This window comes from Tetrao urogallus (assembly GCF_951394365.1).
Source record: "Tetrao urogallus genome assembly, chromosome: 6".
NCBI classification, from domain to species: Eukaryota; Metazoa; Chordata; class Aves; order Galliformes; family Phasianidae; genus Tetrao; species Tetrao urogallus.
In genome coordinates, this window is record NC_136819.1 from 12,365,632 (window position 1) to 12,382,825 (window position 17,194).

General features: G+C 46.5%; 2 protein-coding genes and 1 long non-coding RNA gene across 3 annotated transcripts in view; 2 read left to right on the plus strand and 1 right to left on the minus strand.

Moving 5' to 3' along the window:
• Positions 1–6,829, minus strand: part of LOC306948278 — a 34,626-nt gene extending 27,797 nt beyond the window's left edge. The window contains exons 1-3 of the long non-coding RNA XR_013792588.1: positions 6,753–6,829; positions 3,830–4,058; positions 2,585–2,649 (exon numbers count right to left, since the gene is read on the minus strand). This is a non-coding gene — a long non-coding RNA (uncharacterized lncRNA). The remainder of the gene's footprint in view (positions 1–2,584; positions 2,650–3,829; positions 4,059–6,752) is intronic.
• Positions 2,235–4,917, plus strand: LOC306948277 (ferritin light chain-like; the record flags this gene model as incomplete). The annotated part of the gene is given in 4 exon segments (XM_079537833.1): positions 2,235–2,417; positions 3,993–4,139; positions 4,413–4,897; positions 4,899–4,917. Coding segments are annotated over 4 exon segments (834 nt in total).
• A 3,298-nt stretch (positions 6,830–10,127) lies between the features above and the next one.
• MYOD1 (myogenic differentiation 1) lies at positions 10,128–12,774 on the plus strand (the record flags this gene model as incomplete). Its single annotated transcript, XM_079537192.1, has 3 exons — positions 10,128–10,688; positions 11,837–11,915; positions 12,512–12,774. 3 exons carry the CDS (start codon positions 10,128–10,130, stop codon positions 12,772–12,774), a joined length of 903 nt encoding a protein of 300 aa, XP_079393318.1.
• Between the last annotated feature and the right edge of the window lie 4,420 nt (positions 12,775–17,194).

Genomic DNA, 17,194 nt, shown 5'->3' on the forward strand with positions numbered 1-17,194 from the left:
TCCTAGGATACAGCTTTACTTAAAAACCAAGATTTGAGATCATGTGTTTTTGGAACAGATGGTACTGTCCACCATCCAGATACTATCAGTGACACCGTCTCACCCTGTGTAGCAATAACCCCTATGTTACTTTGTATGGATTTTCTCCATAACAAATACAATTGCAGCAGAAATTGCATGTGTTTCCTTTAGTTCTGTGACGCAGAATGGAAAACAAACCAAACGGTGTTCTCATGAAAAAAAAGAAAAGGAGTTAAGGAATAACTGGAATTAAGGAATTCTGGAGTGAGTCAGAGCAGGCCCATGCTTCCTATATGGCCTTAAAAATGTCTTTGTGTCACTGCCATGCGATAACTTAAGACACGAACTTCCAAAAGACAGCATGCGATCAAGTCTACTATGCTCAGAAATTGAACATTAAAGGCCCACCAAACAAAATAAACTACAGGTTTCTCCAGAGGTACTAATTGGCTTTTAATTCTGATTTCACACTTCATATTATAGAATCATAGAATCACTTGAGTTGGAAAGGACCCTTAAAGGCCATCTAATCCAACTTCCCTGCAATGAATAGGGACACCTACAGCTCAGAGCCCCACCTAGCCTGACCTTCAATGTCTCCAGGGGCAGGGCATCCAACAGCTCTTGGGGCAACCTATTCCAGTGTCTCAATACCCTACCTGTGGAAAAAAAAAAAGAACACCTTTTCCTTACATTCAGTCTAAATCTCCTCTCTTCTAGCTTGAAACCATTTCCCCTTGTCTTATCACAACAGATGCTGCTAAAGAGTCTGTTCCTCTTCTTTCTTATAGACCTCCTTTAGACACTAAAAGGTTGCTCTCAAGTCTCCCCAGGTATCTCCTGCAGGTATCCACAGGAGGAGATCCCCATGAGCCTCTTCTCCAGGCTGAACAGCCCCATCTCTCTCAGCCTGTCCTCTTAGGGGACCTTATAGAGGTGTTCCACCCCTTGGATCATTTTTGCGGCCCTCCTCTGGACACGCTCTAAGAGGTCCATATCTCTCCTGTACTGAGGACTCCACATCTGGATGCAGTATTCCAGGTGAGGTCTCACCAGCGCAGACTAGAGGGGCAGGATCACCTCCTTTGCCTTTCTGACCACGCTCTTTTTGATGCAGCCCAGAATACAGTTGGCTTTCTGCCCTGCAAGGCCGCATCATTGGCTCACATCCAGCTTGCTGTCCACCAGCACCACCACGTCCAAAGCCAAGACCTTGCCTTTGGCTTTGTTGAACCTCATGAGGTTCACGCCTGGGCCCACTGCTTGAGCCTGTCTAGGTTCTCTCTGAACAGCACCCATCCTTTAGGCATGTCCACTGAACCACAGAACCACAAAGCTTAGTGTTATCCGCTAACTTGCTGAGAGAGCACTCAATCCCACTGTTGATGTCATTGCTGAAGAACAGCAATGGTCACAGCACTGACCTGAGGCACTGGCACTTGTCATTGATCTCCACCTGGACAGTGAACCATTGACCACCACTCTCCAGGTACAATCTCACAACCAGTTCCTTTGTCCATTAAACAGTCCACCCATCAAATCCATAGCTGTCCAATCTGGGTGGGCTTTAAGATCCCCACCAACCCAAGCCATTCTGTGATTCTAAGCACTAAAATATGATTAGTTACATTAAACAACGAGGGCAGAGTACTGCAGAAGATGGAGGCACCAAAGTGGAAATAGGCAGGTTTCTGCAGAGGAGCTCTCACACCCGTACCACCAGCTCTCAGGCAGTCGAACCCAATTACAATTACAGTGTGGAACAGGCTAACAGGGCTGCCCTTAATCCTCAGAACAGGTCTGCGAGGGAGCAGAACGAGCTGCTAGAATACATTGCACAAAGCGGCACGCAGGGTTGAGCTGACTCAGCACAAGATCCCACGTGAAAGTCATCCCATCTGCAGGGCGTTGGGCCACATTTCCACTCCAGCGGCTTCTATGCGTTGAAAGCAAACGCTCAAAGAACAGCACGCGGAGCTGCACCTCCGTGACATGGCGGCTGAAGGAGCCTAGCACAGTGCAAACCGAGCAGCGCCGCTAACACAGCTGACGTGACCCTGCAGGGCTCGGGGCGCGCCGCCCACGGGCACGCAGGAAATGGCGGCGCCGCGGCTCCCTCCTCCCCCGGTCGGGCAGGAGGCGGGCGGAGGCGAGGTGCGGCCCAGGTGCCCGCCGCTATATCAGCCGGGGCGGCGCGGCGGCGCGGCTGCCCCATGGCGGCGCCCACTATGGCCGAGCCGCGCTTCAAGCGGCCCCGCGTCACGCTGCCCGCCTGCACGGCGCACCGCCCGCTGCCCGGCAGCCGCGTGAGGCAGAACCTCCCGGCTGCCGTGGAGGAGGGCCTGTGCGGGGTGACCGGCGCCCTGCTGGAGCTCGCCTACAGCCTGCAGGAGCTGGTAAGGCGGCGGGAGGGCCGGGCGGTGGGTGACCCTGGTGGCTGGTAGGGGCGTGGGGTGGATGCTGCTCAGTTAAGAACAGACGGTGGATAAATTAAATAAAAAAAAAACAACTTGAAAACGTTAACATCCTATAAGTAGTTTAATTATGTACATAAAATATTTACCTGAGCGGTTAAGCAGGCATGGTAACTTTCCTTCTGTGGCTGCAAAATATGGAATCTCGTTGCTTCTGTGAACAGCAAGGTGAAAGTGAGCGCAGGACAAGGCTCGGGGGTTGTTAATGCAGCATTCCAGCGTGGCCCTGCTCTCAGAAGCTTTATTGCCATGCACAGGTTGGGGAATCCCAGCTGGTTATCACAGTAACAAAACACTGTCTTGCATGCGTAACTTTTCTGCAAGTTTTTTTAAAGAGATGAACAACACAGATGAAGCATTTACTTTGTATTTACACACAGCAACAGAACAAGGCGAGCAGGACAGGAAGAAGCAGAAAAACCTATGAAATCATAGAAGCACAGAATGGCTTAAATGGGAGCCCACCCAGCCCCAACTCCCTGCCATGGGCAGGGCTGCCCCCTGCCAGCTCAGGCTGCCCAGAGCCCCATCCAGCTGGCCTGGTGTGCCTCCAGAATTAGGGCACGCATTTGTCCTGTATCCCTCCTAGACTACAAGCATACAGCAGAGCTCCAGTCCAGAGCCCATCCAAGAGGCAAAAGCTGTGCTGTACTGCATATGCATACTTAGGGAACTAGCAGATCACAACACTGTAACTCCCTCAGTTCCACTGAAGCCCCTCTCCTATGAAGGCTGATGGAGTTGGGCTTATTCAGCTTGGAGAAGAGAAGCCTCTGGGGAGACCTTGTTGCAGCCTTACAGTACTTGAAGGGAACATACAGAGCGAGAGGACTGGCTTTTTACACAGTTTGGTAGTGGTAGAACAAGGAGGTGTGGCTCTAAACCGAAAGAGGGGAAAATTAGGCTAGGTGCTAGGAAGAAGCTTCGGAGGTGGTGTGGGCCTGGCACAGGCTGCCCAGAGTAGCTGCAGATGCCCCATTCCTGGAGGCATTCAAGGTTGGATGGGGTCCCGGGCAGCCTAAGCTTGTGAAGGCAGCCCTGCCTATGGCAAGGGGTGTTGGAACTAGTTGAAGATGCAAAACTGTGCTTGTTCTCTTTTGCACTTGCCTCATCTTAATAGTTTTGAAAGCTTATTTTTCACCTATGTTCCCTGTTCTGGGACTATGCCTTGAAATTTATTTGTATTCCAAGGATCTCTGCCAACAAGAAAGAACATCAGTATTGGAGACAAACAACAGTACTATATCAGTATTACAGTTACCTCTCTAGAATTAAAAGCTAGAGGGATTTGTAATAGAAGTAAACAGACTTTTTAGTAAAGACACCAAACTTACTGTATTGTAGAAACTTGGATGAAGGTCTTCAAAGTGATTGTGGGTAGATAAAGTCCCATTGGAAAAGTCTCCTGGATTCTAGCAAATCTTAACAATGTGTCGTGTGGGTTTTTTTTTGTGGTTTTTTTTTTTTTTTTTTTTTTTGTTTTGTTTTTTTTTTTAGGGTGAATATTTTGATCAGTCACACGTGGCTCTACCAAATGTTTCGAAGTTCTTCCTGCATCAAGCTCTAGAAGAGAGAAAAGCCGCAGAGGCTTTGATGAAGTATCAGCAAGAAAGAGGAGGCTATTACTGTTCTAAAACCATCCAGGTGTGTAGCAAGGAATGAGCTTTCAAGCATTTGCAGTAAGCAGTAGTTACTCTAATTTCTTGCATTATATTGTTGGTACTTCAGATCTCTGCGTTCATCCCCTTTGATTTCCAGGTTTAATTTTCTAGGAGTTATAAAATCCTAAAAAGAAACGCTCCAGACTAGGAGTTTTAAATCCTAATGTGACTTCTTGATAGGAAGCTGCAGGAAAACAGTGAGTATGGAAAGATGAGCTGTTCTTCTAAATAAATGTAATTCTGTCTTTGTTTCTAGAAACCAAATTGTGACTATGCTGTTGGTTTGGTGAAAGCTCTGGAACTAGCTATGATGCAGTGGAAAACAATGACACGATACTTCGAAGAGCTTTATGCCGTAAGCATTGAAAATGCAGACCCTCATAGTGCAAGCACTATCAAGAAACAATTTATTGGGCCCAAAATCCAGAAGATCAAGATGATGGGAGATCTCCTGACCAATGCTCGCAGGCTTGATTGTTCCCAAGTTGGCAGAAATAGTCTTGGGGATTACTTTATGGACCGGTTGCAGAAAGAGTTCAGAACAGGCATAGAGCCAGAATCTAATCAGCAGTGCAGCCCCTGTCCACCTCTCCAGCAGTGTGCAGGAGCTTCAGAGGGTCTGAAGCGACCGCAGAAAGAATTTTCCCAGCACAGGAACAGCATAGGGCCAATATATGCAACCATACACTGCACTGCCACACTGCCACAGTGTAATAACGATGGGATGGGAGCAAAAATGAAACGGGAGGGAGGTACTTTAATGCTGTAGCTCTTATCACTGTGGTCCAGCTCTGAAGGCAGACCTGCACAGAGAAGAGTGGCCTGGAGACTAGAACTCGGGGGACTCGATGATTTTCACTTCCCCCTCTTTACACCCTGTCCCTCATCCTCATTTGAGCCACAGCTCAAAATCCAGCCCATTCCATTGTTTTGTTTAAATGACAGCAAGGTTGCTAGTTACTGAAATTGATAAGCATTCATTGCATTTTTACCTATGCAATTCTTCCTAGAAACCAAAAGCTTCTAGGCCTCTTCTGTCTTAATAGGGTTAGCTAATGCAAATTATGTTAGCAGTATATACAACTTTTATTAACAACAACAACAAAAAAAAACTTTAGTAAAAAGAAATGTCTATATGGGAGGAAACTCAAAGATTTAGTTTTATATTATCAGATTTTATATTAGAAATTTTATATTAGCATACTAACACAATGTAATGGACTTTTTAAAAGACTTGCTTTAAGACAAGGTTTTATTTGCTTATTTCTATCATAGTAGCAGTTAAAATAAGTAGTCCAATTAATTTACTTACAACTCAGCTGTTTCTATAGTTGTATACTTCTCCAAGATGAAGGATGCAAATACTTCCTCCACAGCAGGAATAAGACCAATGCTCTTAGGCACATGGCTTAACTCTTACATTGTCCTGTGTGGAGTCAGGAGTTGGACTCGATGATCCTCATGGATCTTTACCAACCCTGGATATTCTGTGATTCTAAATTCCTTCCATTCACCTCCTACAGGAGTGCCTCTCTTTCACTATACTGGCTACCAAGGTCACCTAGGAAGAGCAGCTGGCTAGATCAGCTGTTTGCAGCTAGGTTGTGAATTGTTTTGGTTTTTTTTATATACCACATTTTATGCATTTGGGGTTTGCTTCCTTGAAAGATTCTTAGTTTTATGTAATGCTGCAAACAATGTTCCTATAATGTTTGACAATAAATTCAGTTCCATATTAAAAAATGGTACTTTGCATTTGCATTGTATTCCTCATTTTATATTATAAGCATGACAGTACTTTCCAAGAGATTTTGCATACGTACATGAAACAACACCAGTAACTGTGATTGAGAAGGTTGCACGGATGAATTTAAAGATGAAAGCAATAGACCACAGAATGAAAATAAATGCTAGAAGACTGTAGTAAGGTGAAAAAAAAGCACAATGAAACACTCCCAGTAGATGCTTTGACTCCCTTACACAGCTGCAGTTAAGTACTCATTGCTGTAAAGCTGTGTAGACCACTTAATTTCTGTTAGTGTTGCAACACAAGACATGATTACAGCACTGATGCTTTCCTCATCTTTCTAGTACAATGACTCAACTTTTTTTTTTTTTCTTTTAGTTGAGAAAATTTAAAACATCTCCTGTATTCTCCAGTAAAAATACTGCATTGTGCCACAAGAATGGTTTGAAATGCTTTTAGCAACATGCTGGATTCATCTGTTTGGGGTGGCTGCTCTCAAACACAGCAGTAGTTCAACAGATATTTCCATCTGGGCTAGATTCCAAAACTCACCCTCACACTGAGTATACCTTATTCAACAATTAGTTCCACTGACTGCAACTCAACATGAATAAGAGCAATGGAATTCATCCTTCTCAGTATTAATACATAGCTCACTAAGTATGAACAGACCAAAACTGCTAGTTGAGTTATAAACTACATGGCTAGTAGGCAACATTTGATATACAGCGGTCTCCTTTAAGAGTTGTTAACCTACAATACAGGCATCAGTTTCAAGTACTGAAGATCTTAAATGAATTCTAACAGAACAAGGAGCCCAACACTTAAACTTTTCAATGTGAGACTTACTTGCTGCTGCTTCTTCCCTGAAATATTGTTGGTCGTGCTTCTCAGAGGCTCTTCTCTCATTATCTTTGTAGCCAAACATGCCAGTACTCTTTCAGATTTTAGGCCTTTCTCTCTCTCTTCTGAAATACCTTCCAGATTCTGCCCGAAGAGACAATTGTTTTTAGGTAATCTCACAGTCAGCTGTTTTCCCAGTGTATCTTCTGAAAAAGAAAAAATCAGGTACCGTAGATAACCAAAGCTTTTCTTGTTCATGTGACAAGGCTGTGAGGCACATGTGCCTGTGATCTCTTTGTCATCAGTACCTGTCTGCTGTGTACAGGATGATCCTCTCCATGCTTCGCAGTGCAGGAAGTACAACCTGCCACTCTTTTCTCAGCTTCATTTCAACCACGCCCTGTGAAAATGAGATTAAGGCTCAGAGTAAAACAGGTATAAGGTCAACAGCATTTAGAGCAGCTGTACAGATACTCTTCCTCTGCTGAACGCTCGGTCATAGGTCATACATGCGCTCTGTATCTGTTCTTGCAAAGCAAAGCCCAAATAATCCAGTATGGCCACAGAAGCATCACTGCAGTAAATATAGCATTCAAACTGGAAGCTCTGAAGAGACCTATTCTTTACTTAAAATTATGAGTTACAGCAACAGAGGCTTCCAAAGAGGAATCAAAAGCGGTGTATTTCCAAATGCTGGCATAAGAAATTCCTGTGGTTGTAGGGAAAGGGAGCTTGCTGCTGTCTGCAACCAGAGTGTGGAATTCACTTCAAGTCCCTTGGAGAAGATCATGGCATACCCTTCCTCTTCTCCACTCTGGCCGCACAACATTGAGAAGAGCATCTTGGAATACTGTTCTTTGCTTGTTTCTGGCCCACAACATCTTTTTGGACAAACCTATCCTTGGGCAAAATATTAGAAAGATAAATGGACTTTTGGTGCCAGCAGCAGGGAATGCATCCTCGCAGAATCACAGAGGCCAGAAGGCCAGGGGAGATGATCTAGTCTAACCCCCTGTTAAAGCAGGTTGAAACTGCTCAAGGGCAGCTTCACTGCAAGACAATTCTGAGCAGAATTCACCAGCTGGTCATGGCTTTCTCCTGACTTTTCCACTTAGGTGAGCTCATGCACTTACGAGCATTCATAGGCAATTACTGGCAGTCTCTCAGTATTGCCTGTCCAAGTCTCACCATCTGTTACCACTCTGCCCAAATTAACCACTATGCGTGCCAGTCCTCAAATGCCTTTTCCTGGTGTCCTGGGGTCAGATACAACCTAGATGCACACTCACAGTGACAGATTATGCTGTAGCTTTAGGTAAATATTAGCAAAATTAGCATTTCCACAAATTAAACCAATGACCTGAGGAAAGCTTCCGTGTTTTGAGTGGATCAGCAAGGCCAGCACCAATGCTTGACAACCAATGCACAGCTGTTAAACCATACAACTATTTATCATTTATACTTGTTTTTTCTTACTGTATACAAAACATTGTTTTGAATACAAATTATTTTTACTTTGGCTGTTCTGTAAAGGTTAAAACAAACATTCTGTTCTCTCCTTCCGTATCAAAGAGCCTCTACAATAACAGTGGAGTGTTTTCATGAGCTTGCTGCTCTGCCTCAGAACAGCTGGGAGATACACTTCTGCATGTGTAGGGCTGATTAATAGCTGCTCTCCTTGGGGTGGATTGTTTTTCAGCACTGGATACAGTGAAAGAACAAACTTGTACAGAGTCCAAAACATCTACTTTAAAAAATTGATCTTTGGGGTAATGACAGAATGTGACTAACAATTCTTATCTCTGTACTTCAAAACAAGTAAGTAAGTAGAAAATGAGGGCTGCAGATTGGGAATTTTTGCAAAAATTGAATGATAGAACAGCAGAAGAACCCAGCATAGTGACAGCCCATCTGAGCTGCCACAGGCCTGGGGACCACGGGCCCGACCGCCAGCTGATGCTCTGTCACCTTCTGAGATGCTCTCAGCTTTGCTGCAGGGGGAGCTTTGCCTTTGATTTTAAAGGAGTAGGAATGTCACCAGCACTTATAACTGCAGAATGGAGGCTAATTTTAGCCCGTGGAATCCATAACTCCCTGAATCATAAAGTTAATGAAATCACACAGCTGAACTGCTGCAGTACTTCTGTATTGGAGAAAGACCCAAACTTCCCAGCTTAAGTGATATTCCAAACGCAGACTCCGGCAGCCTTAAGAGACATTACCAAAGCCGTCCTGCTCTTCCACATCCCTGACCGCCATGCCTATCGGCCCGAAGCAACACAGCCGTATTGCACAAGCAATAGGGCCGCAGCACCGTTACACGTGCAGCACAACACTACTCACGACGCAACGTCAATCTCTTCAACGGCTTTGGAATTAAGGTAAGCTGAGTCTCGAACTCAAAGAGAAACCTGAAACGCAGATGTACACACGTGAGCCGAGGCGCAAAGAGTCACTTACTGTAACTCAGGTGTGTCACTGCAGAGACACGGCCGCAGGCTCAGCTGAGGAGCCACGCGCTTCCCGCAGTCGCCGTGCCCGCAGCGCGCTCGGACAAGGCTCGCCCTCCCGCTCAGCCCCGCGCCTCAGCCCGAGCTCCGATAGCCGCGCCCGAGCCCCGCCCGACACCTCGCGGCTCCGGGGCCCGTCCTGCGGGCGCTGCGCTGCGGTTCTGACAGAACAGCTCCCGCCCGGCGTCTCGCGCCCGGCCGCCGACGGAAGGCACGCGGCAGCAGCCCCGTTGCCTCGCTGCGGGGCGAAGGGCGCAGGGCTCCGCGAGCCGCCGGACGGGCCCGGAGCCTTTTCCCGCAGCTCCGACGGGGCGGTTCGCTCCCCTTCCCTCCGCTTCGCCGAGCTCCGCCGACGGCCGCGAGCCGCTACTCCCCCCTGCAGGCGGCCGCGCCGCGCCGCAGCCCCGACCCCGTCGCCGCTCTCGCCCCGCCGCCCCGGCTCCGTCGCGGACGCCCCCTCAGTTACCGCGCGGCCGCGGCCGTCCCGCCGGGCGAGGCGCGGGACTCCGGCACCCGCGGGCCGCTCGGCCCGAGCCGTGCCGCCGCGCGCGGCTCCCCCTCCCCACCCCGCAGGGGGCCGAGGCTCCGGGGGGCTCCGTCAGCCGCGGCCCCCTCCCCGCCCCGCCGCGCCCCGCCCCGGCCCGCCGGGGGCTCCGGCATAAATACGGCCCCGAGCGGCGCTCCCGGGGCGGCGCGGCTGTAGAGGGGTCCGTAGTGGTGGTGGTGCTGGTGGCGGCAGCGACCCGCACCGGTAGCCTCGCCTGGCTCAGGGTGCGACGGCCCCGCTCCGTGCCCGCCTCATACAGCCGCCCTCGGGACCCCCCGTGCCCCCCGACCGCCGTCCTGCCCCGCTCCGCTCCCAATCGCCCCCATGGACTTACTGGGCCCCATGGAGATGACGGAGGGCTCCCTCTGCTCCTTCACAGCTGCCGACGACTTCTACGATGACCCGTGCTTCAACACGTCGGACATGCACTTCTTTGAGGACCTCGACCCCCGGCTGGTGCACGTGGGTGGGCTGCTGAAGCCCGAGGAGCACCCGCACCACCACGGGCACCACCACGGGCACCCGCACGAGGAGGAACATGTGCGGGCGCCCAGCGGGCACCACCAGGCCGGCCGCTGCCTGCTGTGGGCGTGCAAGGCCTGCAAGAGGAAGACCACCAACGCCGACCGCCGCAAAGCCGCCACCATGAGGGAGCGGCGGCGGCTCAGCAAGGTCAACGAGGCCTTCGAGACCCTCAAGCGCTGCACCTCCACCAACCCCAACCAGCGCCTGCCCAAGGTGGAGATCCTGCGCAACGCCATCCGCTACATTGAGAGCCTACAGGCCCTGCTGCGCGAGCAGGAGGATGCGTACTACCCGGTGCTGGAGCACTACAGCGGGGAGTCAGATGCCTCCAGCCCTCGCTCCAACTGCTCCGATGGCATGGTGAGTGCCCCGGGCAGGAGATGAGGTCCTTCCTCCTTGTAGTCCAGCAGCAGAGGGAGGCAGGGTCCCCACACGCCAGGTCTCTGGGAAGAGAAAGGAAATCTGTTAGATTCCTGGGAGGAAGGTTAGGCAGTCCCTGTGTGCCTGGGAGCTCTGTGGGAGGTTGCCTGGGAGCACATGGTCCCTGGGCACCTTTGATTTCATGCTCTGCTGTCTGTTCCTCGAAGGACAGCAGTGAGGCAGATCCCCTTGGGTATGGGAATTGCAGAGGAAAACACGCAGGGCAGCCGATCAAGTCTAAGGTTTGTTTTCTGTCATTCATCAGGGTAACAAGAGGATGGCCCAAGTAGCGGGAGTTGTTTTCCTTGACCCTTATGAAGAAAGCCAGCTTTCCTCTCACTTGATCCCTCTGCAGACATTTACTGGCAGCAGAAAAAAGAGCCCAGGCTTAGAGCCTTGGGTTATGGGGAGAGGACAAGGGTGGCTACAGGACTGCTGCTGAGAACGGGACCACAAGGGCACTTCTGGGATTTTTTCTGTTTTCTAGTGGGAATAATAATCACTGAGCTGAGTACTTGGGACTGTGAAATAGTTGGCAGATGGGAGAGAGTTACAAATGTCCCCTCTTCAAAATATAGCCTTTTTCATTGTAGATTCACATATTGACCACATATATATTGGTCAGGGTTTAGCGGTTTTTCTTTACAAAACCAGAGTAGGAAGAGAAACTGAAAGAAATCCAAAGGTAGAGTAGTGGCTTTCTCAGAGGAAAAGTGGCTTTCTCATGTTTGGGAAAGTCTTTCAAAGTTACATCAAAAGAATCCCTTCCTCTCTTGAGTTGCCTTTTCTAAACTGACCATAGGCATACATGAAACTGCTGGAAAACCTCATCTCTGATAAAACCACAGCGTCAGTCATAGGGATGGTGGTAATTTCCCTTTGGAACGAACACGACACACAAATATTCTAGTGTAAATCCATTCCTTTTTTTTAGTTAATTTTGTCTGCTTCATTCTACAACACAAACTTGACAGCATTTTGGCTGAGAGTGATGGCACAGATTAGCCACTGAAATACAAAATCAGATGGCTCCTGGACCTGTGGAATAGGCAGTCCCCCAGCCTCACTCAGATTATTCTCCTTTCTAGATGGAGTACAGTGGGCCGCCTTGCAGCTCTCGCAGGAGAAACAGCTACGACAGCAGCTACTACGCGGAATCACCAAATGGTGAGTATCTGCTGTTGAGAATATGGCTGTGTGAAGCATGGAGGATGGGGGCAGCCAGTGGCCTTCTCTGTCCCCAGTCACTTAGCCAGGCTGGAGAAGGAGCCTGACTGTCCAGCCAATGAGCTGCTGATGCTGGCAGAAGCACTGGATTTCATGTAAATGTATTTGCAAGTATAGGGGATATGTTAGAGCTGCATTTCCTGTTTCACAAATAGAGCATCTAGGTATACATCCCTCTCTGCGACTGATTTTTAGTCTTAACCCCATTTTGCATGAAGCCTAATACCTGTTCTAACCAGGTATCATTAATCCAAACTGGAGAGATGCCTGACAGAATTCCAATCTTCCATTCCCTTTCTGAAGACTGAATCCACCCTCCCTGAGTAGCAGCGTGTTTCACTTGGGTCTCTTCTCTGTTTCACAGATTACAATTCCTTTCCTGACAGCTGGCACCCTTCACTCATACTCATTTCCTCTGATTTTTTGCATGCTCTCAGACACGTACTTCAGCCGCTTGCTGGGGTTTTATGAAGGAACTACATCTTACAATTTAAGTACACAGTGGATAAATGGATCACATTTCTCTTTGTTTTTAGACCCGAAGCATGGGAAGAGTTCCGTTGTTTCCAGCCTCGACTGCCTCTCAAGCATTGTGGAGAGGATTTCCACAGACAACTCCACATGTCCAATACTGCCTCCAGCTGAAGCTGTTGCTGAAGGGAGTCCTTGTTCCCCCCAGGAAGGAGCAAGCCTGAATGACAGTGGAGCCCAGATTCCTTCCCCCACCAACTGCACCCCACTTCCCCAGGACAGCAGCAGCAGCAGCAGCAGCAGCAATCCGATTTACCAAGTGCTATAAAGGCAGGTCCAGCCGGACTGCGCCGAGAACAAATTGCTCCATTCAGCCAAGCTCCAAGACTTGCCTTCTAAAGCAGAAGGGACTTCAAGACTTGTTTCAGTTTTAAAATATCATGCAAAATTCCTTCTGTAAGTTTTCAAACCTGTACTACTACAGAATACACTTAGTTATTTATTGGTTGCTAAACTAAAGTTATTTAATACGTCTAGAGATAAAAGCGTATACGGGGAAATGGCCAATGTTAAATTTGGGCTTTGGAGAATAGGAACCTGGCTCTTGAATACGGAGGAAAAAAGAAATCTACAACAGCAGTGGCATGACAGATACTTCTTCTTATTACCCCTGTTCTGGCCAAAATAAGGTTGTGGACCATTTTTTATAAAACTTTTTGTATAATTGTAAATAAGAGTTGCTTTGCAAAAAAAAAAAAAAAAAGAAAAAAAAAAAAAAAAAAAGAAAAGAAAAAAGGAAAAAAGAAAAGGAAAACAGAAGAAAAAGGGAAAAAAATGAAAGCTAAAATTAAAAACAAACATAGGAAAAATTAAAAATATATATATTTAATGTTGCTTGGTTTGTTGTGCCAAACTTTAACTTTATATATTTATACGATGTGATTGCCAAGAATGTCTTCAACAGTATTCTAAATAAAGACCCTTATTTATAAAATCTGTGGCATTATCTTGACTTTCATTAGAGCTTCTAGAGTTACTGGTGCATTTAGGAACGGTGTTAAGATCGCTGCCTTGGCAGGAAGAAGACACAGGCTCTGATTCAGCAAAGACATCAAGTGCTTGCTTCAGCTGCGCCACTTTCAGTTAATTTGTGCAAAGACATTGCTGAAAAGGGGTTGGCTTTCTCCCTGTGGTATCCTACTGATTTCTAAACCAAGTCTTACACATCAGTGGTCTTCACTAAGAAGGTCTGTGAGGTAAATAAGCACATTTACCTCACAATTACATGATGAGAGCTTACAAAGCTGTAATAGAGGTGGGAGTTCCTAATAAATTAAACTCTCCAGATTCCATTGCAGCTACTATGAATTAAAGCCTTACGACAATATTTTGCAAGATCAGGAACTACATTCCCAAATATTCAGATTTTCCACGTAAGATCTAGTTTTAGGTGACTTTACCATATTCATATACACTCAGGCATTAGAAAACACTTAGAAGTCGCTTTCTGTCACAAAGTTCAAGGTACAGATCACAGTTTTCCTCAAGTTCAGATTGGAATTTAAGCCCAAGATTGGCAGTTTTAATTTGGATTTGAACTTTAAGCATCTCTGGCAGCACTGCTCCAGGGATTTGCTTCTTGTTTAGAGCCTCTCTAAAAATAACCGGTGGGGTATGTTTCATTCAGTGTATATATGTAACCTTGCAAGCTTGCCACAAAACTGAAAAACATGAAGCTCTGAGCAGATTGTCATTGATAAGCAAGTATCAGGGTGTATCTGTACATTTGGACAGTTGCTGAAGCCCACACACAACAACCTGATCCTTGTCATATCCCTGTGACTTATGGCTCTTGTTTAAACTTCACAGAGAAAAGAACAGCCAAACAAATAAACAGATACCATCATCAGCTCTGAGCATTTGATGACAGATCAGTCACTGTATTCCCCCTTAGGTGATTATTACTGAAGGAATTAGTGCAGCTTGTACCTCTTCAAAAGGAAGAAGGAAGGAACAACTCATGAGCTCCATCGTGCATGCGGCGGTGACCACAGTGGATGACGAATGGGGGCACAGAGGACACAGGGCTGCTGTGCAGGCACACCAGGCTTGGCTGGTCAGAGAGGCTGGGGCAGGGCTGCCCTCTCGGCACCTTAACCAACATCCAGCTTTGTAAGAGTCTCCTGTTGGCTTCGCTGTGGGCAGAAAACACAGTCCAGCTTGTAAAAGTTCAGCTTTTCCCTTTTTTATTCCCCGTATTTTCATTCATTTTTTCCCCCTAAAAATAAGAATTAAATGAATTTCAGTGTTCTAATTCGCACTAGCATGAATCAGGAGCAACTGCTAAGATCAGAAAAAAGTCCCACTTTAGTCTGATTGGAGGCAGTGTCATTGACTCACAAAAACTAAAGAAACACAGTCAGATCCCCGCAAATCAGAGCTTCCCATATAGATGATAATTCCATTGCCTCCAGTGAACAATCAGGCCCATATGGAAAAGATGATACTGAGAAGTACTATAGACCTTGCCATCCCTGTGCTCTGGGGCTGGTGAAAGTGTCATGAATTCAAACGTACAGGCACAGTAATGGCAATCAAGAAATATTTTCCAGAGTCAGGAACTAAGAAGATCCAACTAAGAAGAACAAAGATCACCCCTGCCTCACTCTGGGACCCCATGGGGTACAATAGGAAGCACCCTGGGTCCAGCTGGCATGGCACAGCGGACACAGAGTGCTTGTGCTCAACAATGTACATGCAGTTCTATGTGAAGTCATGTATATTGCATTTCACTGATTTATTTTAGCAACCCAAGTTTCCACATACTGATGTTAATGTTACAACAGAGAGCAAGCATTTAGCACATCCCAAAATAGATGGATGGATAAAGAAGAAAAAAGTATTCCTAGATCTACTGTGCAGAGCCCATCTTTTTCCCACTGATGTCAGTGAGAGAAATCCACTGGAGTAAGGCCAAGGGGCATCAGTGCTGATAAACATACCTTTAGATTACAGCTGTATTTATTTTTCAACTTAAGAAAACGCGTGCATTTTTTCACGTCTGTTTCTAAGGTGATATATTTAAAATAAATGCCTGAAGTTACTCCATGCATCAAGGGGACAGCACATTGCTAATACAGCCCTGCCAACGTGGAAACATCTCAAAGTTGGACATCATTTGGACTCAGAGCTTTGTTTTGGTGGTGACATGGGACACAGGCAGGGCAGAGAATGGGCACAAGGCTGACCCAACATTTGCAAATGTTGCTTCCTTAATTGGGATCCATTATCATCCCAGTTAGGATCATGTAGGGATCATCCTGCAAGACAGACTGCAGTCTAGCTTGACCTACAGGAACACACAAGTGTGCACTACACACACCAACACTCTGAAGTCATCAACTTATAGTATAATTCTGAATCAATGTGCTGCAGGATGGGAAAGACCAAAAAGGACTGAATCTGGACAATTGTACTGACATGCAGAGCTTGGGGAGAACTGAGGACTCTGCAAGCCTGAGTCCTCATTTATCCAAGCTGATTTGACAAGACAGGACAGGGCCAGACGGAACGTGGGTGGAAAACTTTTCAGTGAAGGTTTTAGAGCTGTCTGGCATTTCCTATGGAAGGCCACCTCCAAGGAAAAGTCAGCAAACTACTAATAATTAAAGGAAAGCAGATGTTCTGAATGTGAAAAAATATTAAAATATTTTATCTTCTGTATCTAACACTATTAAATAAATACAAAGTGGGCAATTGCCTTGTATCAGTGCTGCTCTTTTAGAATGACTTGCTATTTCGAAGACATGATAGGCATTGCTGAATGTGGAAGAGAAGGGAGTTTTCATTTTACAGATTGCATTTTGCAGAGATATTTCAAAGGGTCAAATATTGCAAAGGGGAGAGCTGGCTCATTCTACTCACAGAACTGGTATTAACATCTCCAGAAGAACATCATCCAAAGGTGAACCTTTGGATCATGTGCTTTCCTGTAAATCTCTTCCACAGCCAAGACCTTCCCTCAATGGCCTGTGCAGAGTCTGTTGTACACCTGGGAATGTTGTTGAGTAGAAACTTGTGGTTTGACAGTCAATAGTTGAGATTCAGGGCAAACGGCACGAAATGAGCCCTAGTGTCATACAGAAGAGCCTCCTTTGCCTTTTCCCACCAAGGTCTCACCAGCAGTTAGCAATGTCTGACAAAGCTATCTGAGCCAGCAGAAGGAACCTAAAGACATCCCTATGGGCAAGACCCAGAAATATAACTTTCACATATGTAGACATTTCTGAATAACATCTGAACAATATAAGTTAATGAATGCTGATCTACCCTATAACCACAGAGTTACAAAAAACCTGAGGGTCTTCGCAGTAATACAGCTGGCATGACACTAAGCTCACATTTCTTTCTAAAACATCACCAACTTATCTTCCTCGTGGGTCTTAGCAACATCGGATAAGACTCAACAAATAATCCTATATTCATCAACAGGAAGGAAAATGCTGCCTGTGAAGTGAAGCTTTCCATTACTTATATGAAAATGCATTAAAAACTGACAACCAATAACCCACTTCATCAGAGAGAGACAAAACTGACAACCAATAACCCACTTCATCAGAGAGAGAGAGTAATGGCAGTGGGTTTGGTGCTTTGCTTGGGTTTTTTTTGTTTGTATTTATTTTTTTTGCTTGGAATCAGATTGAATTATTCAGAGTTCTGGGGCTCAGCACAGTCACCTAATATTGCAA